Genomic DNA, 23,417 nt, shown 5'->3' on the forward strand with positions numbered 1-23,417 from the left:
TTTCCAGACCAGTGTTTGCCTTTTCAAAAAATATCCTTGTGTGTATCCTTCCATAATAAACGAGGAAACGCATGATAGCGCTGTAACCAAAACGGGAGTTCTACCTTTTACTTTGAAATTGAAAGAGTCCTGAGTCCGCCGTTCGGACAGGACCAATTCGAAAAAAACTTTCTCCCACTTTTTTTGGCCTGGAGTTCTAAGTTCACGTAGCGTAGGTAGGTTAGAGTCAGATCATAAATAAGCGTTACCCACTTTGTGTGAAAGTTGGCTCACCTAGTTATCATTGGTTTCATGATGGTTTATTGGAGCGATAAAATAATTCATTCTTTGCTGCTTGTTCCAACCTTATGTAGTTGAACTTATCGAAACGAAACAGCAAATATTCTCTGGACCTCTGGGGCACCGTTGAAGCTGCTGGATTGTGTGTTTTCATAAAAAACCGACGTATTTTTTTAGACAGCATAAAAATAAAGTTATAGAATAGTTGCTAAGTGACCTCCTTTATGAGACTTAAAAATTGCCACAAATTATTCTGCACACAGAAGTGGAACATTGTTCAACTATTTGAAATCTTGGCACACTTTCTCAAGAAGTCAGATTTATTTATTTTTGTTTCAATTTTACAGATTCCTTAGCTTCAGCTTGGGAGGATCAGGTGGTGGAGCAGGAGGCTCCGGAAACTTCCTCTTCGACATCATCCGTGTAAGTATTACTGATTGAGTAACTATTATATATATATCTTCGTACAATATATTCCTAACTTGAAAATATAATACGCTGAAAGAATTTTTTAAGATGAGAACAAATATTATGCACTAAAGTGAACAATCGGGACAACCGCGTAAGCTTTCGTGTTCGATATTATCTTTAACATTTTCAATCTACAGGCCTTTCATAGTTAAATCAAATGTTTCACAATTTCTTGTTTCAATTATGGACGCATCCTCCATAATCATCCAATGCGATATCTTTTTCCATTTCATATAATAATGAAAAAATGCATAATTCACAATAAACTCCCCATAAAACGTAGCCAAAAAACATGAAAATTATAAAAATAAATAAATAAAATCAGCGTACAGCTGATCGTGCTGCACGAGCTGCTGGAACTGTATATCGTGTTGTAGCCGGAACAGAATCTCTAGATCTCAACGATACAGGTTCACAGAGATTAACAACCACAACAACCATTAAACAACAACAATCACAAGAAACAGGACCGGAAGAACCAGGACAGTCAATCGATAAACGGACATCAGGGACTTATAACGATGGGGTAACGATCATATCACAAACACAAAAAATACTTGAGACATCTGTAAAAATTGAAACACACACACAAAACAATTTAAATTGTTGGAATATCTAAGATGGGAACTGTTAATTTACTAAAATCCAAGTTTGGGTTTGGCGTTTGTAAATTTGCTTCCTTAATCTTTACTTGGACGTTAGTTATTACATCCTATTAATCGATAGGTTCATGGACAAAAGGTCAAATAAATTTCCGAAAATTATATAAATTTTTTGCCGGACGCTCTCTTCCGTTACCTACTTCCTTCTTTTTACTATTCCATATTTCCGCTGCCTATGTTTGCATGATCTTCTTGCATGAGCTCTTTGGTTCCCAATCTTAAACACAAACCTGAGTTTCATACTAGCCAATGGGGAAAATTATCATTTTGAGATTTATTTAGTTCCAATGGCAATTTAATCACTAACTTAACCAAAATCTAAAAAATATCTGCAAATTCCATATAAATGCTTATGGGCAGCATTTATTTCTTACTATTTAACATAAATTTTGGAAAAGTGCTTGAAAATGATTATTGTGAATATGTTTTGTAATTACTTTTATGTAAAATATTTATGTTTTCCTTGCGTTATATAAATTTATGTATAAAAATTTGTATAAATCTTTTTCTATTTCGTACCTCAGTTGAGCAGCTGGATTTTTAAAGAATAGTCCATTCCATTGATAAAAATGCATATACATATGCACTTCGAAATATAATATGTAATCTGTAATATTCAATTCAAAACTAAAATATTTTTTTTTCAATTATTCGAAAACTATCTTGGACATCAGAAAGGATAATCATCTGTCAGAATGTCGCTTGTGTTTTTATGGTAGCATATAAAAAATTTGCATGGTTTTAAATACATTCTATATTTATGAATATAACTAAAAGGAAATTACAAAACAAATCTAACAATATTGGAAAATAGTTTTATTTTCTAAAATATTTTCTTAACCAAATTTTCAAATAATTATTATTAAAGATTGTTTGATTTTTCAAGCACTATTCTTAACATTGGGACGGTTTTCTGTATTTTTACGAACAAGTTTTATTTTAATGCATGTTGCATGCATGCATTAATGCATGTTATTATGTGTACATAAACGATTTTGGAACAAAATTTTATTATATAACTAATTTATACTTTTAGATACAAAATTGGTAAATCTTGTTCTAACATTTATTGCCTTTGTTTTTCTCGGAGGAAAAAAAATCAAGCACCCAAAATGTACCCCAGCATTTAAACAAAAACCTATGACAAAATGACAGACGATTGAACTGAATAAGAATAAATGAATGAAAACGTGTAATCCCGCAGCTCAGCCGCTACTTATGTTTTCTATCTACTAAGTGAACAGTTTATACATAAAATTTGTTTGAATTTCAGTATTTGTTGTCTATAATATCTTTTAAACTTAGAAACTCACATAGGAAAATGTTTTGAACGTATTTGGAGTAGAAACTAATTACAAATCGTAATAAAAATTATAATCTTCTTATAGCTATTCTCGGGAAGTGTTGGTACACAACAAACTGACGAAAAAGCCAACGCTCCAATCTCTGGAGAAGACACAGCCACCATTGGTGGTGATGGATACACTGAAGGTATTCCCGGACCAGTAACACGATTGTTCGTTTTGGCTAATCGTGGAATTGCCAACTTGATCCAAGATTTGATTCTTGTAAGTATACTGATCTTAGTAACCCTAAACTTGACCAATTTTTTAAATATTTTATTTTCCCTCCTTACAGCGCATCGCACAAACAAGCGAAAGGATAGTCAACTTCAAGGCACGACTCATTACATCACTTATCTAAAAACAATCAGCTTTAGAACCAACCATTTTAGATAAAACAATAAAATCAAATTATTTAATTAAAAATACTCCAACGAATAAAAAATGTAGACAAATCAAAAAAGTCAGACATCCAACTGTGACCATTTATTAAAACCAATTTTTTCTTCAGTCAAAACAAAAAAAATCGATAAATAGAAAAAATATATAAAAAAACTAGAAATTTTAATTTCTTTTAAAATTATTATATTTTTCTTCCATATCCCCCCATTATTTATTATATAAAATTAAACGAGACGCAACGAAATACATGTGGAACTACTTCTTATTTAATATTTCTCTTATAGACACAGACGAAGAGCTTCTTAAATTCTGAACTTCTATGCACAGCTATCAATTGCTGCAAAATATTTTATCTATTCTTGCTTTTCTACTCAGAAAACCTTCATAATCTGTCTTGGCTTTCTTCTTCAATGTCAGCATACTTCAATGTTACAAAAACTTACAGACGGTTTTTGCTGCTGCTCTTGCTTTCACTTTACTTTCTTTCTATATTTTCTATCACTTTTTAAACATACTTGTAACATGTGTTACTGTAAATTGAGAATAAAATGCAATATAATTTTAAAATCGATGTAAATTTTGTCTTGTAAATATTTCTTTTTTGCTAATTTTATAAGATTGTGCGCTATTATGAACATTAGGATTTTTAGAAGAAAAGATACTGCCACTATTTAAAACTGTGTACATGTTTTTACCTAGTATCTTATTTTGTGTAAACACGTTTACTTCGCCTTCTATCACTCGAATATTCAATGACTGTGGTGTTTTAGTTATAACAATTTTCTTTATTTTGATTGTTTTTTTATTGTTATGAGTTTACGATTAGGAGAAACTATTTTATTTTATTCTTATTTTCATTTGAATTTTACTTTTGTTCTCTTAAGTAGGCTCGTATTATAATTAGTTCATGAGAAATGGTAGTCAAACTTTCCTTAAAAATAAATGATAAATAAATTTAAAAAAAAATATGAATGGAAGACAATGGGCTAAAACAATAAGAACATACGAAATGAAACAAAAGTAATTTCAATGTTGTGTTGATCCACATTTGGAGGCATGTTAACTATAATTATTACTATGTATTATATATTGAATAAAATAACTGAAAATACTCTTTTTGTATAAATAAAAAATGATTTTTTTTCTTTCCACGGAAATTGTCTTCTGAAAGGTTGAGAGCTTCCCTTGTTATTTTTCAATTCGAAATATTGAATTGAATGTCTCCTACTCTTTACGCCGAAAAAGGACAAGCTCAAAATAACCAAATCATGCAAATAGATAAATTTTCTTATTAGCGGAGTTCAAAGGCTATTTTTTTTGTTCGTACACGATAGTGGAACATCTTAGAAAGACGCCCACTAAAACTACCTCCAATCTCTCCAATCCCGGCCCCGAGGGACCATCATTTAGGTATTACTTTGCGCGGTAGGTTTGCCTTTTGGCAGTCGTGCCTCTGCTCCTTTCTGCTTTTCTTCTATTTTCTTCATTCAGCAAATCCGTCTGTAATTTTACGATTGCAGAGGAAATCGTAAGCCAGTTCTCTAGATCCTTCGGTATACCACCGCATCCAGGACAATTCAGGGAGTCATTCAACCCAAAAGGGCTTCTGATATTGATTTGATCTCCCCGTGTTTTCCTAGGAAATATTCCCGGGCATCCACCGACTCGTCCCATCTGCATTGCTGGAGATTATTCCACTCTGCCCTTGCCGCATCCTAGCGTTCTGGGTGTTCCTCCATCCCATCCTCCGTCTTGGAGGGTACAGCACACTCAGTTTTTTTTCGTCCGAATGTCGCTACTATCAGTGCTGCCTTATGTACCCTAAGTGCTCTCTAAGGCTCAGTCTTACATCAATCAGCACCCCCAGGTATTTAACAGCCGACTTCAACACAACCGTATGTCTATGGACTTCCACTTTTACCTGCTCCCGTTTTCTTATTCGGCTCTTTCTATTCAGATCTTTACCACTCTCACTGTCCCCATAGCGTAGACCACCACAGCCTCTGGATGCTGTGTTCTAATAATTAAAGCCAGGTCATCCGCAAAACCGGCAATCGTAGTTTCCGCCAATATTATACATTATACATGACACCCCACAGTAGGGCACCCAGCACCGTGCTTTCCGATAAACTCGCTGTGACGATATACTCTTTGGGGCCCTCACCCGCCCCGTACCAGAGGGTCCTCTTTGAAAGGCAATTTCCTTCCATATTCTTTAAATATCCAGGAGCACCTATGTCCGCCAACGACCCTTCGCATCCAGTTGGCGGAGTTAAATGCATTTTTGAAATACAATACCAACACGGCACAGCAATTGCCAGAATTCAGCGCGTGTTTTATCAAATTCATTCCTATTCTTCTTCCCCTAGTGGCGCTGCAGTAGACCATTACCGCTTTGGATGATGGATAACAGTCTGTTGTAGATGACTCTCTCCACCTTCCCAATTGCATCCAACAAACAGATTGAAAGATATAATCCTGGATCTCCAGGTGATTTATTGGGTTTGGAAAGTAAAAGTAACTTTTGCTTTTTCCCCTGCGTAGGGAATATTCCTTCTTTTAGGCCTCAAAGTTGTTAGCGAATAGCAAAAAGGTCGGATCTTCTTTGTCTTTGTCACCTCGAAAGCAGTGTTAGAGACGTCATCCAAAGAGGGGCCTTGTTGTCGCCCATCTACTACATATTTCTCGCAGCTCCTCCTCGGTTGCTGGAGGTATCACTGTCTTGTTGGGCTGAGCCACCGTTTGCCTTCTGCTGAGAAAACAATGTAGCAGGTCATTACCACCCTCAAACCCTCCCCCTAGAATAGTCGCACAGCTGTTTGAAGCAATTCTCTATACTCCTCCGAATGGACTCAACATTTTTAAACGACCCCGTAGTGGTATGTGCGTCTCCTCTTAATCGACGCTGTCGGGCTTTCTCCTAAGCCTGTGGTAAAGCCTCGCTACTCTGAAACGTTAGTGTCGTAAAAATGCTATTTCGTTGTTCGTAGTTCGGTTGCCTATTGTGGAGCTTCGGGCATGACTGTACCATCCAAAAAGAACGTATCTCTCTCAAAAGCTTTCACCGTCCAGCCGGACAATCCACCTGGCATTCTGCGAGAACTCTTTTTCGAGCTCGATAAAGCGGCACTCACGTATGTCATGCCCCCGGTAGACCCTAGTTCCCTTCCTGCAAAATCGTATTAGATCCCAACGTTTGCGAGTGCCACCTCTAGCTCCCTGAATGATTTGTCTTCTCACCATTCTTGTCTGACTGCCGCGCTCAAAAATCTACGCAATAAAATTCGCCATGATGATTTTAGGCCAACGTCCCCTTGCATCGAGAACCTGAACCCGTATCATACTCATACTCGACAAGTAGAGCCCTGATTGGAGCATAGCATCTTTATATGTGGATTGCTTTCAGGTTTACTCTGACGAATCCATCCTCCCAGTATTTCCTGGGAGACTTGTTCTCCGTAAAACCAAAGCGCTTCTTGCCCGATTTGACATTTGACCCAAATGCTTTAGTCTTTGACTTCAATGTTTATCGGAGTGTGCTAGCCTATTGATTCGTTTAACCGTTTGCGCAACCTCTTCCTGGGTTTCTCATTTCTCGTGCTTTGTATGGACTTCACTTGTGTCACCTGGCTCACTTTTCCACTCGACGCCTTCACTCCCTAATCATGCTGGGCTTGCCGTACGTCAACCACATGCCTCTTATCATAGCATTTATATTCTTATGAATATTCTGGCGTCCCTTGATGTATTCGCACAGTTCCATAATCCGGTTATCCCCGATTGGTCGCTGCGTTTTACACCGCTCGCATGCTTTGTCAGCTTTGCGTGTCCTCCCACTATACAATCCACACTGGGGTAGTGCTTTCGATCGCGGTGCCTATCTCCGTATTGATGGGGATCTGCGATGAATCGAGCTCCTTCTAAACATGTTCGTCGATGAAAATAGTTCTAGTCCCACCCGTCCGCTTGTAATGTAGCCACTGTAGCGACAGTTCCCACCCACTGAGCCATTGCGTTCGTCGGATATTAACGGTTGGGAGTCCACATATCCACTCCCAAAAACACCCGGTACTGGATTTCTGCAATCCTGCACCTCAACTTAATTTTCCCTCCGCTCCTCCACGGTTGGTTTCATTTCTAGGTATCCGTAATCATTTTTTATCCACGGGTGGGCGTTTGGTTGCCACTTGCTCAGCCTCTGATACTAGATTTCGTAAGTCCAGGAAGTTCAGAGGCACTGACGGTAAAATTAACCTCAGTCTAGCTAGAAATTTCATGGTGATATGCTTAGCAGACCTTATTGTCGATTAAATAGGGGATAGCAGTGAAACGTTAACAAAGAAGTCAAAAAACTGTAAGCTCGACACTTCAAATATGAAAAGCTTTTATTATTATATTAACGTTCTATGCCTCGAGTTGCAGATAATTTACATGAGAGAGGAACTGATCTACCTTTTGCAATATCATGTTCCATATTAGTACCTGTATCACATGTTATGATTCTAGGATGAACTTAAGGGGTGTATTAAACCAAGAAAAAGCAACGTAGTATCAGCCACCGACAAAAATGAAAAGTGAACCATTTAGCCGACTGGAAGACACCCGTTTGTAAAAATAACCGGAACACCAGGTGATGAAAAGAGCCAAAAATGACGGCGTCCATGTCTATAGTGGCTATGCACCGTAAAACGCGTCAAGTATAAAGTTTTCGTTACAACGATGAACTTCAAAGCAGTCTACCAAATGAGGAACTAACATTGCTGGACGAGGATGTCCGTTCATGCAACCTTTTTAACCTGACTTTGGAAAAGGTTATTCGTGATGTTGATATAAATGGCAGAAACACTGTACACTATACCATAGATACCGTAAGATGGAAAGACATTCTAGGTACACTAGACAATACGTCCCACGTGCCGAACATTCTCTTACGGACTCGTCTTAGGGACTATCTGAGGAACAGCTCCCTGCTCTATAAAACGCTAGAGGGTTAGAGGAGTCATCCAGGCTAAAAAGAGAATTCCGACCCTGCATCCCATATCGTTCGGCAAGTCGACGAGTTTACGAGCGGTAAAGTACCTTGGACTGACTCTTGACTCAAAGATGAGCTCTTTTGAGCAGCTGGAGTTTCGGCGTTAAGTAGGTAAATATTGGGGGTCCTACATCTAGCAGGCCACGTCTCCTGATGACTTCAACGCAGTCTGTTCTGCTCTATGGCACTAAGGTACAGGCTACTGCTCTTGGCAAGGGGGTATATCGTAAGCATCTCGCGCAAGTACAGAGACTGGAAACTTTACGAGTGGCGTCTGCGTACCGCACTATCTCTGAACGAACCGTGATGGTAATGGTGGTAGTGATCCCCATTGCCCTTCTTGCCAAGAAGCGTCAAGCCATATACAAGGGCAAGGGAGAAGAGCCAAGGGAGGTGGTTGCTCGTGAAAAACGGCAACGCACCCTAGACGAGTGGCAACTCTCTTGGTAAAATAAAAATAGAGGCAGACGGACTGCGCGGCTCTCGACAACTTAGGTCCGGGGCTGAATCGGAAACATTGTGAGACTGACTATTTCCTTACCCAGTTCTTAAGTGGACATGGAGGTTTTCAGTCTTACCTGCACAAGATTGGATAGATATGATTTCCGGATTGTGTATTTTCTAATGGAGTTGTGAACGACGCCCATCACACTCTTTTTCTTTGGAAGGTGGGATGGGATTCGTCGGCAGTTCTATTTAAAAACAGGGGATCTCTCTCCAGACAACATTGTCGAGGAGATACTGAGGAGTGCTGACACGGAGCCACGTTGCCCATTACGTTCGGGTCCTTCTCGTTGCTAAGAAGGTAGAGCTCGACCGGTGGAGGAGCCGGATGGTAGGAGGTTTCTTGAAATGACTGTTCCCTTCTTCATCTCCTCTCCCGTTGGTGAAAATAATTTCCTCGGGAACTAGCCCGAAGTAATGTGACAAACGGTTCCAGGCTAGCTTTCTGACGATGGGGAGGTGTTTAGTCGGTAGTCCGACGACATACTGTTGTGGGAGCCCAACAGTCTGTCCGTAAATGGATTCACCTAACCTACTCAAAAAAATCCCATAGATATTGTCCTTAACGACTTTCCAGACTGGATCATCCTCACCTATACGGATTAAATGATCCGCCTGCCGTAGCCTATTCACTCGGATTTGATCCACACACACACATTTCCTGGTCCTTATGTATTAATCGGAAACTTCGATTCTTAGCAACAAAAATTGTGAACTCTTACCCGCGTTCGAGATGAGAGTTCTCCAAAAAATTTTTAATTCTCAACGGGAGATGGGCGATATCATAACCTATGTAACGAAAAAATTGTCAGCAGCCTGGGATGCCTCTATACCGAGGCGCAAAAGTAATGCCCACAGATTACCGAAAGCCGAGTACAATGATGAAATCAAGCAACTGCGTGCGACATGCCTACAAGCGATAAAAACTACCAATGCAAAAATGACGTGTAGGTAGTTACACAGAGAAGTGCGACATACAAAGCTTACAAGAGGGAGGTGTTCCGTGAGAAAAAAGAAATTCGTTTAAGCAGCTGGGTTAAGAGGCCTACTTTGACTTTTGGAGGGAAACATATAAAATGGTAAAAGCTCCCAGTTTAATTACAAAAGATAGTGACTACCCTGTCACAACAAGCGAAGAGAGCATCTCCCAAATGATGCTCCAGCCACAACAGAAAACAAGCTTATCCTTACCTGCCAAACCTTGGCGGCTAACAAATACGCGGGCTGGACGAAAAACCAAACGGAGTAGTTCTATTTTTAATTCCTATTTGAAATAGGGCATCTTCCCACGTCAGTAGAAAAGCAAATGCTGGTGCTACTACCGAGGAGTTATAAACCACCTGGTGGGTAACCGTCGTATCGGCTCATTAATTTACGGGATAATATGGGGAAACTGTTTAAGCGCATTATACCCAACAGCCTTCCTACAATCAAAGAAGAAGCTTGAAATATGTTTCCACAGCATTACGGTTTTCGCGCTACCCGATCAAGAGTGGGCAGCATGTGAATAGGTGTGCGTTATGCTGGATCATCGGTTATTTTCCAAAGGAACGTTTGACTTACGTGAGCGAAAAGGTATGGTGCTAGTTGGCATGATGCTTACCATTAGAGAACCCTGTTATCTAGAATGTGTGCATCCATTCTGCTATACACAACACAGTTTGAACGAAGGTTCTTAATGGAAAGGCTTATTATGAGAAAACTTTGTGCAGAATATCGTTTGAGCACGTTAGGAGTCACTATCGCATTTCGAAGAAAGATGCGGGATTCGTAATTTCAGCGATGGTACCTATTAACAGAGGTTAAAGGTTAATTGACATTAATAGGCAAGCCATCGAAGACGTCGAACATTTTGTACATCTAGGAAAAGTTATTTCTGCCGACGATGGAACTGAACACATTAGCAGGTTAGACCCCTTTTCTCTGCCTTGTCTAAAATCTTGAAATACAATTATCTCAACACCAAAAACAAGTTAAGACGGTTCAGTATTAGTGTTCGTTCTGTTATAGAGCATGGACAGTGAACTCTACTATTACTCAAAAGTTCCAAGCCCTTGTCAACCCCTATCTGCATGGTAGCAGAGTACGCTGGCCTGACACTTTCTCGAACGATGAACTTAGTTGGCGCAACGGTCTGGCGCTCTTACGCACTGTGATCAGAAGGCGGAAGTGTCAGTGGATAGGTAACACATTAAGGAAGCTCAACAATTGCATTACGGGCTATGCCATTCAGTGGGTCGCCCTAAGGGCACTTGGCGCAGAATAGTCTGGAGAAGTCGTGCGGGAAGTTGAAGCGCATTTTAGGTAACAACGAACGATGGCGCGTAGGTTGACGCACTATACTCCACCAAGGGGTAAATTATAGCCACATATATAATATCTTTCGAATAATGGTGGCGGATGCTCTCCATTTGCTGCTCCCATATTCCCATTGGCGCTGAACAGCCTCAATTTGATATTGGTGTTGAGGTAGTTGCATTTCAAGATTTTGAACAAAACAGCGAAGACATGAGTTCGGTGCCGCATACATTTACCTCTTTCGCTATTCCTTCCATTCAACGCTGGAGAGCAAGCCGATGCTCTTTGATTTTAGATGATAGGTGATAGTGTGTAGAGATTCGATTCCAAGCAGGGGTCGACCCCTGAGCATCTTTCTCAATTTTTTATTTTTATTGGTATTGACATTGAGATTTAAAACAAACTGAATTATTAACATGAAGAAAAGAATGGATCACCTCACCTGTCATTGCAACAGAAATGATGTTTATTTTAATATTTTATCCAAGTTAGGAAAACGTATTTAATCTAATAGAATTTAAGTGGGTAAACAAATTACATAAAATAATGAAAGCTGTGCATAGATACTAAAGTGGTGATCCCGACGGAAAGGAAAAACGTGACCAAAGCTCAAATCAAGATTCCTTCAAATAGGACAACCTCACCGACGTGGCGTATTCGAGTCGTACCAGGACGGAAACGATACCTGAAGTTATCTTGAATTCATAATTATAAACCAACATTTTATTTCAAAATTATTTCTAGAAATTTCTTTTCACCATTTGGTTTAGATATTTTATCGTAAAAATTTCCCACTTGTTTACTACCGCCCTAAAGCCAATTTTCTCAGTCTGTTATAATTAATAATATTTATTTCGCACTTGTAATTAGGTGGGTAGTGGCTAAATCAGATCGGGGATGTGACGCAGTGAGGTGTCAAAACAATGTCTCTTAAAATCATTTTGTTACATACAAGGGCAACAACTAGTCAAAGAAGGGAACAGTTCGGTTGGGTTAGTCAAATGCCATTTCAATTTTATGCCGGAGATTCAAGTCTGGAATGTTCGTTTAACTTCTGGATAACTTTTTAGAGGAATATTGAATTGCGTTCCACATTTCTGCAAGCCGGGATTAAAAAATAAATAATAAACTTTAAAACACGTAAAAATTTGCCCTTCAAAAAATAATGACAATAACCTATTTAAGGGCAAAACACATGAAAAATACTCTGGCTTGCACTAATTTACCATTTTTTTCCCACTTCTTCCCAAGATTACATGATTATGGAGATAGAAAAAAAGCCATGTATAATATATAAAATTTCTACAAAAGTACTTTCGGTGTATTATAAATCCATAATCAATAAGTTTATTAAGAGTATTTCATTCTCAGTCGGCTTCTACATAAACTGGGTCACCAACTGACACAGTGCCTTTAGTACGAACTCCGAGATGTATGCCCAGAACTGGGGTTACTCCAGCATCTTTAAACATTCGATATTCAGTAAGTGTTTTCAGTGGATCCCCATCTGCACGGAAGGTGCCAGTTTCAGGGTCAACAGTAGTAAATTTGCATCTGAATGGATACAAGAAAATATATTAATATATTTAATGATAGACGATTGCGTTTTCTACTATCTTACCTAGTGCATGGCTTAATATTTCTGAAAATGACATCATTGCCGATTTTAACCCATTTCCAAGCATCCTCTTCATAGGGGCCAGGACCCCTAACAACAAAGTTTGGTCGAAAATTAAGTACCTGAACAGGATCATTCAATCGATTATTCAAATCATGGACTGAGCTTTCGTTGAAAAGCATGAAGCTAGTCGCATCGTGGAATGCACCCTAGAAGAGTGGAAATAAATAATAATTATGACAAATTGTCAAAAATAAATCACTAAATATTTTTTTTGAGAAGCGTCTTATTCTTTAAAAAAAATTATATAATAGTATGGTGAAGAAGTTCCATATATGTTCACATAAGAATGAATGAAATGATAAATAATTCAAATTTAATTTGTTAAAATAAGCAATTTTCCGTACAAACATTCCAAAATCTAATAAAAAATAATCTAAATCATATATAGTTATATTATAACTGACAAAAAATGAAAAATTATAAATTATAACACTTACAGTATCTCTGGAGAACATGGTTTCAAACTTTTTATTAATCGGTCGAACTTCTCTAGATGGCAAACAGCTGGGGTAAAATACCAATCTCAATCCGAAATCCTCTGATAAAACATATCTGGAGAACCAACGTGCTACTTCCTCGCCACAATCTACAGCTTGTACGGTCTGACCCCAAACTTTACATTTGATGGGAGGCACTTTGTACAGTCGTTTGATGTCCACCTCAATATCCATCATGCCGGGTGCTGAGAGCATCATTTTATCTTTTTCGATACGAGGATGTACCAAAGTGACCTTCGGATGCTGACGACCAGTGATGAATTCTCCATTGGTAGTTATTATCATGAAGATTCTAGAAAGAAGAAAAAGTGATAACTGGAACAGATCCTTGTTGATAATAAGCACATCATAATAAGAAACGAAGAGTATTACAGAAAGGAAATTTAATTGGTTACGTGCCTATCTTTTAGGTTTCCATCTTCTAGTCCGATCTGCCCACATCCAATACTGTTCAATTTGATAGGTCCACAGGATTTTATAGGGTAGCAGATCAGATCACTTAATTCCCCCACCCGTCGCCACTTTTGAGGAGGTGCTTCTGGACCATATTTTTTATACAAATACACAAATCCGGCTATTGTGATTACACCAATTCCAGCTGCAAGCCCTATTGTCAGTCGTGTTTGTTCGGCACTTAGGTTTGAAAGGAAACCTGCAAATGTAAATTTATATTCTTTTTATAAACTTCTCTTTTCGACGCGTGTTTTTCGCCTTCATACAACTCCAAACTTCGATTGGTAACATACATATATATTTATTCATAATAGTTATGTAGATATCTTGCTTATATGCCTACATGCATTGTAACGTCAATGTAATTTAATAAAATATGGTTATACGTGACAACCAATATCGAGTAGAACTGACGAGTGAGGAGGGAAGAGATGCAATTCCCTCAGGTTCGGAGTTTTCTTGGTGGCCCAAAATGCAGACTTTAGTCAAACACATAGATATTTTGGTAATGTAGATGGAACACCATCCATTATAGGGCCTTTTCCCTACGCCCTCCTTATGTATGATTACTTCCTGAAGTCATACAAAAGGTACTAATTGGTCCGTTCGATACAGAAGTTGTGGGAATAACCGGAATATTGCAAAAAAAGGCGACAGGATCTATGATCGATGTTTTGTGAAGAAAATTAAGTTTTACATATTTGCTATTAATGCGACCGCTCAGAACTTCGATATGTTTAATTTGGCCTAAATAAATGACAGCCAATAAAAGCGCACCAAGCTCATCTAACTAATTTACTTTTTAACAACACTCGTAAACTGTAGGAGCAATCCCGTCCTTGCTTAGACTGACAATGGTTAATATTGGTGGTCATAGGGTATTATACGTCGCGTGGTGGTACACACGATGGAGCATAAAACCGGGAAAAAGGCTTCTGGAGCAACATTAATAGCTGTACTACCAAGTCATATCTCTACCTCCTTCTTAACGACTGTAGAGAGAAGGATGAAAGCGAGTCTCCCGCGGATAAAAAACGGTAGAAATTGTACTCCTTGTCCTCCAATCCACAAACATACATGGGTCTCTCCAGACGGGAGAACTTTCAATCAAATTGAGTAGCACGTGCTCAACGAACGCCCACATAACGACAAAATCTCTTAGCGGAACCATAATTGTCTGGTTTTGAATAAAATCCGGCTCAATAGGTTGTGGTAGGCGGATCACTTAATATGTATGGGTGAAGATCATCCAGCCCAGAAAGATACAATATCTACGGTAGAAATAATTCGGGAAACCGGAAGCTGGACGCATGAAAGGTTTTGTGTATTTCTTATATAGAGACATTTGAATGTGCATTTGCGCCATTAGTACGTAGCATATATTATGTGTAACCACTTTCGGGTGATATTGACATTCATAGTCTTGAATTTGCAAAGAAGCGACAACTTTGAACTATTATAACTTTGTTAGTAATAGCGATTTCGACCATGGTAATATCGTGCTCTATGTTATAACCTATATAACTGAACAATTTCGTGGTGCTGGGATGAACTTAATTGGGGTTTTGCAGCCAATTACTAAAAAATATAGTAATATAATCTTATTAACTTTATTTCGCAGCCTAGACACCATATAGTAGCAGTCTCTTGATTTTTTTCAGATTTTCAAATTGAGTAGTTTCTGAGAATGGATCCGTTAAAGAAATGATCACTTTCAACCTCCCGTGCTCCCCGTCCATCAAATTTGGTGTCGATCGCTACAATTGTCTCCTAGAAAAATACATGTGACAGACAGACAGACGGTGAGATAGAATTCGTGGACCTTAACATAAAACCGGAATGTCAGGATCCTCCACTATACTGCACTATGTTTTTCTATGGGGACCTTCTCATCGGTTAGACTAAGATGGAGAAAATAGATTTCGATTTGGACTTCAAATTCTTCGGATATGGCGCTCTGATCGAAATTTTAGTTTCTGCACCACAGAAGTTAACCTAAAGCAGGTGAAACGGAGATGTAACTCTGCACACTATTCCACATTGATCCGCCGTGCATTGATAGAGTCAGTGCAGGAGATGCCATAAGTCATGGTTAAGGTTGCAGCTCGTGGCCTGCATCTTCAGTAAAGGTTCTTTGCTTTACTAACCGTGCCGTGACCAAGTGCCCATGAATGGGCGCGATAAGCCGAGCGGAGTCGGGAACTGAAAAACAGACTAAACAAGACAGGATTCCTCGTAGACAGGAGCAGGCAGGTGGTTTAGACATCATGTATGATAGCAGCATCCTGTAGGGACCTAGCATCGATGATTTGATGTGAGCTAAGCCGATAAAACCCGCTTATGAACGTTTTATTCCAATTTTTAGTGTTCAAAACTTCAAAGCGTTTTTCTCACACCCACGTTTTCAAAGTGCCCCCATAACTTCAAAATTATTGCACCGATCCTTTTGAAAATTTGAACACTATTTCTGTACCTAATTTACGAGGTAACGTTGAAGAGCCTTTTTTTTTCAAGTTTGTAAATATTTTTTATTTTGCAATAACAAATTAGCAAATTTTTTTCGCAAAAAGCGCAATTTTCACTTTAAAGTGTTCCCAAAAAATGAAAAATTTAAATTTCAGAAAACCCTCCCAGCTATTATCCACTGAAGGAACTTTGATTTGTTGATTTCAGATGATCCAGCACTGAGCTATTCTACTTTCTTCCGAGATACTACCGAATAATTGCTGTATCGCCTTACTTTCAAGGTTTTGTGTAAAACACAACCTTTTTAAAATCGGTTCACTATCTGTCCATCACACGCATTTTTATCGGAGACTAGAGCAGTTATTGACACCAAATTTGGTGGAAACTGCGAACGCGCACGCATATAGTAATTTACATGATGAACGTCGAATGAAAGGGGAGGGATGTTTATAAGTTTGGATGTTTATAAGTTTACAATTGTTCTTCGATTATTAGTGCCTAAATTTTAGAGAAATTCTTTGTTGCCATATGGCAATTGAAGGTGCTTTGCAAGTCGTGTAGCCAATTATTGTGACGATTTATATTGAAGATATGAGTCTCAAATGATTGATACTAACGAGGAAATACTGATGGGGCTTTTTGGTCATGAGTCCGAAGAAGAATTTGGTGGTGAGGAAAAAGATGTACATTCGACGTTGGTGTCAACAATCCGCAATAGTATTGAGAGGCAAATGTCGGGCCACTATAATGCTATTGTAGACATCAAACGACATATTGCAGAAATCGGTTTGTTTATTCTAATGATTTATTTAGACTGAAATGGTTTAAACATTTATGGATTTCAGAAAATACGCGAAAGAATTTGCCTGGTGATAATAAAGTAAAAGAATAGGCTGGAACGTGTGCTCCCTGTGCGGAGATGAAGCTGGTGAGCAGCTAGCCGATACCCTGTTCCAATATATCGCTGATGTAATAGCGTTACAGGAGATGCGTTGGACAGGGACCGGTTTCTTCGAGAAGAGTCGCTACACCATATATTATAGCGGCCATCCACTAAACCATGTACTCGGAGTAGGTTTCTTAGTCAGCCCAAAAATGAAACCTGCTGTTATCGGCTTTGAAAACATAAGCGAACAGCTATTCACTCTGCGCTTGCGACGCAAATTTAAAAATATAAGCCTCATTAACGTTCACGCCCCTACAGAGGAGACTGCAGAGTCGGAGAAGGATACCTTCTACGAGGCAGTTGAGCGGACGCTCGAAGCCTATCCCAAGTAAGGAATGAGCCCGTATTCAGGTGATACGGTGGCTCCCAAAGCTTACACCAAAATACAAATAATAACGGACTGCGGATTATTCAATTAGCAGTGTCACACGAAATGGTTGTTGGAAGTACCTGGTTTGCGCGAAAGCGGTTCACGAACATACGTGGGTCTCCCAAGACGGGACCACTTTCAACCAAATTGACCACGTGTTGATTGAACGCCGCCACCTCTCAGCCTTGACATTCTGACTTTCAGAACATATAGGGGGCCAATATAGACTCGAATCACTATCTCGTTGGCATGATGTTCCGAGCTCGAATAACAACACCACCCAGAATCCCCTCTGACTATCAGGTGGGAGTTCCCACTGAAGCCATCCACAACACAGCCTTCCGCAACACCTATAAGAGGGAAATAGATGCCGCAATACCCGTAGTTAGCAGAGATTCTGGAGATGAAGCATCTACAAATGATCTTCACAATCAGCTGAAGAACGTTATCATAAATACAGCCACAAACATACTTGGTTCCAGCCGCAAAAAGAGTCGGAACCGCTGGTTTGACAATGAATGTAAGCTAGCAACGGAACGAAAGAATGCTGCATACCGAGTAATACTGTATTCTCAAAGAACGCGGGCACGCGCAGAGACTTATCACGAACTACGGTGAGCGGAGAAGCGACTTCACAGACGGAAAAGGAAGGCCTGGGAGAACCAACAGGTCTGTGAACTCGAAAAGTACAGTGAGCAACCGCACCAGGCGCGCAAGTTTTACCAACAAGTCAGCAGGATGAAGCCTTACACCCCTCGATGTTCATCCTGCCGAGACAAAGAGGGAAATCTGATTTCCGACAGAATGGGCATATTGGAGCGATGAGTTGAGTACTTTGATGAACTACTGAACAACCAGAACATCGACGAGTTGGATGTCCCGCCAACTGAAGACGACGGACAAATACTGCCACCACCAAGTATAGAAGAAACAGTCCGTGCAATTCATCGGCTTAAAAATTATAAGTCGCCAGGAGCCAATGGAATTACAGTCGAATTGGTTAAATGTGGAGGCGACCAATTACACCAAGTGGTTCATCAACTTGTGCTCAAGGTATGGGACAGCGAATCAATGCCTGACGACTGGCAACGAGACATTATCTGTCTCATACACATAAAGGGAGATGTCACACAGTGCAGCAATTATAGAGTTATCACATTGCTCAGTACCATCTATAAGATATTCTCCTCTATCTTGCTGGGCCGAATAGCCCCATACGCCCAAAACATCATTGGCCCATACCAAAGAGTCTTCACTCCAGGCAAATCAGCAACAGATCAGATTTTCTCTCTGCGGCAAGCGATGGAAAAACTGTTGGAATATGAACATCAGTTGCACCATCTGTTCATCGACTTTAAAGCCGCCTATGATAGCATAGCCAGGGTATGTAAAACTGTTCACGGCCATGAGAGAATTCGGTATCCCGAAGAAATTGATAAGACTGACTAGGCTGACCCTGACCAATGTGCGAGGCCAGATAAAAGCAGCAGGATCACTCTCAAGAACATTCGACATCAACAACCGTCTACGACAAGGGAATGCCCTATCATGCGTCCTCTTTAACCTGGCCCTCGAGAAAGTGATTCGTGATGCTTAGGTTAATGCAAAAGGTACGATCCTCTTTAAGTCCACCCAACTACTGGCCTATACTGACGATATCGACAGGCAAGACGAAGCATATGGTGGCAACGTCAGCACCAAAAACCAACCAACCAACAACATCAAACCGCACTGGTCAAACGGGAAAAATTAAGATAGGAGACTACAACTTTGAGACCGTTAATAACTTCTTCTATCTAGGAGCTTACAAAAACTGTTCCGTTTTTAACGCCTCACCATAGAGTTAAAGCTCTTTCTGTACAAGACAATGATCTTGCCAGTCTTCATGTATTCCTCGGAAACTTGGATTCTTAGAAAGAAAAATTGCAAACTCTTGGCCGCGTTTGAGAGAAGAATCCTCCGAAGAATTTTTGGTTCCCTACATGAGGATGGACGATTCCGTAGCCTACATAACGACGAATTCTATGACCGATACCACGACCGTCAACTTGTGGATAAAATCCGGCTCAATAGGTTACTGTGGGCGGGTGGCTTAATCCGTATGAATGAGGATGGTCCAGCCCGTAAAGTTTATAAAGGCAATATTCATGGTAGAAAAAGAAGACGAGGCAGACCCTGCCCGAGATGGAACGATAGCTTAGGTCAGGACGCCAGACAGCTTTTAGGGATATTGAATTGGTGAACTTCGGCGCAAAACCGGGATGTTTGGAGTTCCTTATTAAGGCAGGCCTAGACCGGATACCGGCTGTTACGCCATTGATGATGATGCTGATGATTGTAAAAGTTCCTTCATACAAAATGTACTGGGCTTATTCAACAAGAATTGCATCTATTACAGATATAATAAGCAGGAATAGGTTCGAAACCATCAAATCCATGTCAATACCCAAATGGAACCAGCAACGACAGATCCAGACCACCGCATGCTGTTTAAAGTTTATCCCTTTGTAGCAAAATACAAATCAAATTTTGCGAAAATCCCAACGGAGGAGCATAACTCGATCGATAAGGCAGCACGTAAAATTTCAAAATCTATGCATACAATTGGTTTTCTTCCGACACTAATTCTAATCGTTGGTTCAGTGCGACCTAATCGACTGCCAAATTGCATCCTAGAATTTGATGTTCTACTGAAGAAGAAGGGTCATGGTGGCAATGATTACAGGGCCGAGGCAAACCAAACTATACGTATTGGCTGTAAAATTATAAGGCAACAAAGCGTACATTTGCTTTCAACATTTGTTGGCATCGAACTCCAAAGAATCCTGTAGTCTTACCTACTCCAAAAAAAGTTTCAGTTCCTCCAATTGAAGATCTGCATTATAATAATATCGGACATTATGCAATTTACAGCTCGAAAAACGTCATTCTAAAATCTGCAAAAATTTCGTAGCTTTTTCGATAATTAGGTGCATTCTATCTAATGTAGTCGGGAAACCGGAAGCTAGACCCTTCAGGTATGAAAGGTTTTGTGTATTTCTTTTATAAAGACATTTGAGTGTGAGTTTGTCCCATCAGTACGTAATACGTAATATACGCATGTATTATGTAAGAATATCCACTTTCGGGTGATATTGACATTCAAAATCTTGAATTTCCAAAGGAGTGACAACTTTGACCTATTATAACTTTGTCAGTAATAGTGCGATTTCTATCAAACTTGGTAGGATCAAGCTCTATATTACAGCCTACATTGCTGCAAAGTGCTAGGATGAACTTAAGGGGGATTCTACAGCCAATTACTGAAAATTATAGTAATATACTATAATTAACTTTATTTGAAGAGATATCGGTATGGAAGGTACTTCGGAGCCTAGCCACTATATAGTGGTAGTCTCTTGATTTTTTTCAGATTTTTCGGTTGGGCAGTTTCTGAGAATGGCCCCATTAAATAAATGACCACTTCCAACCCCCCGCATTCCCCGCCTTTCCAACAATCGTCAAAACAGCTTCGGAAAGTACTGATCGAGACTTTTCATTTGATATCCCACATGATGATATTTGGTGAAAAAAAAATGTACACCCCTCTTTTGCATGTATGGGACCCCCTTTAATTTCGACGTAAAAGAATGTAACTCACTGTGTGCGTTATTCACAGTTCCCACCTTTCTAAAAAATTTTGTGTCAATCATTGCTAGAGTCTCCGACAAAAATGCGTGTGACGGACGGACAGACAGACAGACAGTAAACCGATTTTATTAAGATTTTCTTTTACACAAAACCTTAAAAAAGGCTGGGGAGAATTAGATTCTTCTTGAATGGGATTTCAATATTTCACTCGAATGTCAATTATTCTCGTTAATTATATTATTGGCATGGCTTTGGAAGCAGTTAATTCGCGCGATATTGCTAACTTTGAACTGGTATAACTTTGGCGTTAATGACCAGATTTCCATGAAATTTAGCACCTATACACGAAATACTTTCCTCTACAGCCATTTTGGAGAAAAATGCGTGTGGCAGACAGACAGACAGACAATGAATCGATTTTGATAAGGTTTTGTTTTACACAAAACCTTGAAAGACTGCTTCCTAAATTATGATGTAGAAGAATAATATTTTTGGCGGTATAAGTACCAATGTACTCAAATAAAATCACTTAAAAAATTATTCTATTTTTCTCTGAAAATCCCCTTGTAGCCTAAATTGATTTGTGAAAACAAATTAATTTATAATTATAAGTCAATAATTGTCAAAGAAAATGCAAACAAATAAATTTGTTCAATACTTGGGACAGAGAGGGTTAATGTACCATTGGTTTTAATAAATAGATTTTAACTGTGTCGTCACAAAAAATTCAAGAAATTGTGCCTGTTTTTGCACAAATTAACGTAATTACAACATCAACCACTAGAAAGCTAAAGAGAGCACCACATATGAGAGCATTCGGGTCAGTCAGCTAAATAATGAGACTACTTAAGAAAACGAAAAAATCACGCGGAAATCTAATTCCATTCATTGATCACTAACATCACATACAATCGAAGGTCAAACATATTTACATTATCGAAGCACTTGAAGCTATCATTGCAAACAATATCCCCTCTGAAGTTGCTCATACACTTCATACACATTCACTGAAAAATACCTGCATGCGCCAGTATGGCTTACAATTGAAAGATATCTAGGTCTCCAAACCTCAGAAAAATGATGAATTTCTCCTAAACCAATAAATATCATTAAGAGTGATAGGCAAAATTGGGTAGTGTTAATTCTACACTTGTACACTTTGCTCGTTATATCATCGGCGCCACTGCACTACGTTCAATGAATCCTTTATGACTTTCCTTAGAAGCATTCACCCTATAAAGCCGGTAGGGTGTGCTACGCGCAATTATACAACATGTATGTCCACAAATTTACATACATATATATGTTGACTGCTGACTTACTCGGCATGTTAGTGGATTATTTTAGATGTTTGTCGCCCGATTGAGTTATACTCCAATTAACTGGGAATCACACACAAATTATACTTTATAATATATTCCAAAAGAATGACAAAATTAAACAAAACATTCACACAACCAATGAAGCGAGAAGCACGTCGAAAACTGGGGTCTTGTGATATCACTAAATATGTTGCCTCCAGCTAAAGAGAACATTCTTCGTAAAGTATCGCAGTGGATCGTGTACTACATTCAATGATTCCCCATTGGAGATTACATTCTCTTCAAAACTCGTCGTGATGTCTACTATCTACAGCCATTCTGTTCTGGAAGGTATCCCCAATACGCATGTGCTGGACTGAATCCACAAACATTGCCTTGGAGCCGGTACTCCCCGTATAGCGGCCTCAATCGCATGTACGTTTGGAAATCGGTCCAATCACAATATGAATGGAGGCTCATTCTTCCTCACATAACTGACTTATCATTATCGAACATAATTGAAAACGGTAATACCAGCACACCTAGAAGTAACACCTCTGAGAAATTCTTGAAGAAAACGCTTTATCATAGTATGTAGGTTCATTGAACGAACCGGAACTATAGTGAAATGTACAGCAGGAGGCTCACGCCTAAGAAAGATGAGAGCACACCCAATTTCAATGCTAATGTTATGAATGATTGTGGTGCATCTAATACACTAAACAAAAGATGCATAGAACAACATATGATTTCACCAATTCACTTCTAATGAACATACTACATAATAACTAGCTATGGAAAGTCTACTACTGGCAATAAGAACATACCCAGCGAGAAGTAATTAGTTGGCTTTAGGATTAGCATACGAACAAGTGCTCATAAACAACGTGTGTATATAAACCATGCTAATGATGCACGCATAGGTCAAGGGAGGGCAGCTACTATTGTTAACCAGAATACAATAAAATAACCCTAAATTAGGATCCTAGATTTTTAAAGACACGAACAGATCAATTGATCGCCTGTTGACGGTTGATATTTTTGCTTCTACTATTTGCTTGGCTGGAATTGGAAGCAGGCAA

General features: G+C 39.2%; 2 protein-coding genes across 4 annotated transcripts in view; one reads left to right on the forward strand and one right to left on the reverse strand.

Moving 5' to 3' along the window:
* The window catches only part of LOC119656655 (dentin sialophosphoprotein), a 57,016-nt gene extending 53,681 nt beyond the window's left edge, over nt 1-3,335 (forward strand). For 2 of the 3 annotated variants that reach the window (XM_038063124.1, XM_038063122.1), the window contains exons 5-8: nt 627-702; nt 1,076-1,276; nt 2,801-2,980; nt 3,051-3,335. In XM_038063124.1, the coding sequence (XP_037919052.1) occupies nt 627-702; nt 1,076-1,276; nt 2,801-2,980; nt 3,051-3,116 (523 nt within the window). In that variant the 3' untranslated portion in view covers nt 3,117-3,335. The remainder of the gene's footprint in view (nt 1-626; nt 703-1,075; nt 1,277-2,800; nt 2,981-3,050) is intronic. The other variant, XM_038063126.1, reaches the window with a different exon arrangement.
* Nucleotides 3,336-12,278: 8,943 nt separating this feature from the next.
* On the reverse strand, nt 12,279-22,596 carry LOC119657971 (mitochondrial amidoxime reducing component 2-like). Its single transcript, XM_038065182.1, has 5 exons — nt 22,357-22,596; nt 13,569-13,821; nt 13,110-13,461; nt 12,613-12,818; nt 12,279-12,545 (listed from the first exon to the last, which is right to left on the reverse strand). Exons 1-5 carry the CDS (start codon nt 22,361-22,363, stop codon nt 12,359-12,361), a joined length of 1,005 nt encoding a protein of 334 aa, XP_037921110.1. The 5' UTR covers nt 22,364-22,596; the 3' UTR covers nt 12,279-12,358.
* Nucleotides 22,597-23,417: the final 821 nt, after the last annotated feature.

Source organism: Hermetia illucens, chromosome 5 (assembly GCF_905115235.1).
Source record: "Hermetia illucens chromosome 5, iHerIll2.2.curated.20191125, whole genome shotgun sequence".
Taxonomy (NCBI): domain Eukaryota; kingdom Metazoa; phylum Arthropoda; class Insecta; order Diptera; family Stratiomyidae; genus Hermetia; species Hermetia illucens.

Excerpts from the sequence above, each read along its gene's own strand:
- LOC119657971 (XM_038065182.1), bottom strand. Across the intron at positions 12,819-13,109 it reads CCATGTTCTCCAGAGATACT|GGTGCATTCCACGATGCGAC; the intron begins GTAAGTGTTATA and ends CCACTCTTCTAG. Across the intron at positions 12,546-12,612 it reads AATATTAAGCCATGCACTAG|ATGCAAATTTACTACTGTTG; the intron begins GTAAGATAGTAG and ends GTATCCATTCAG.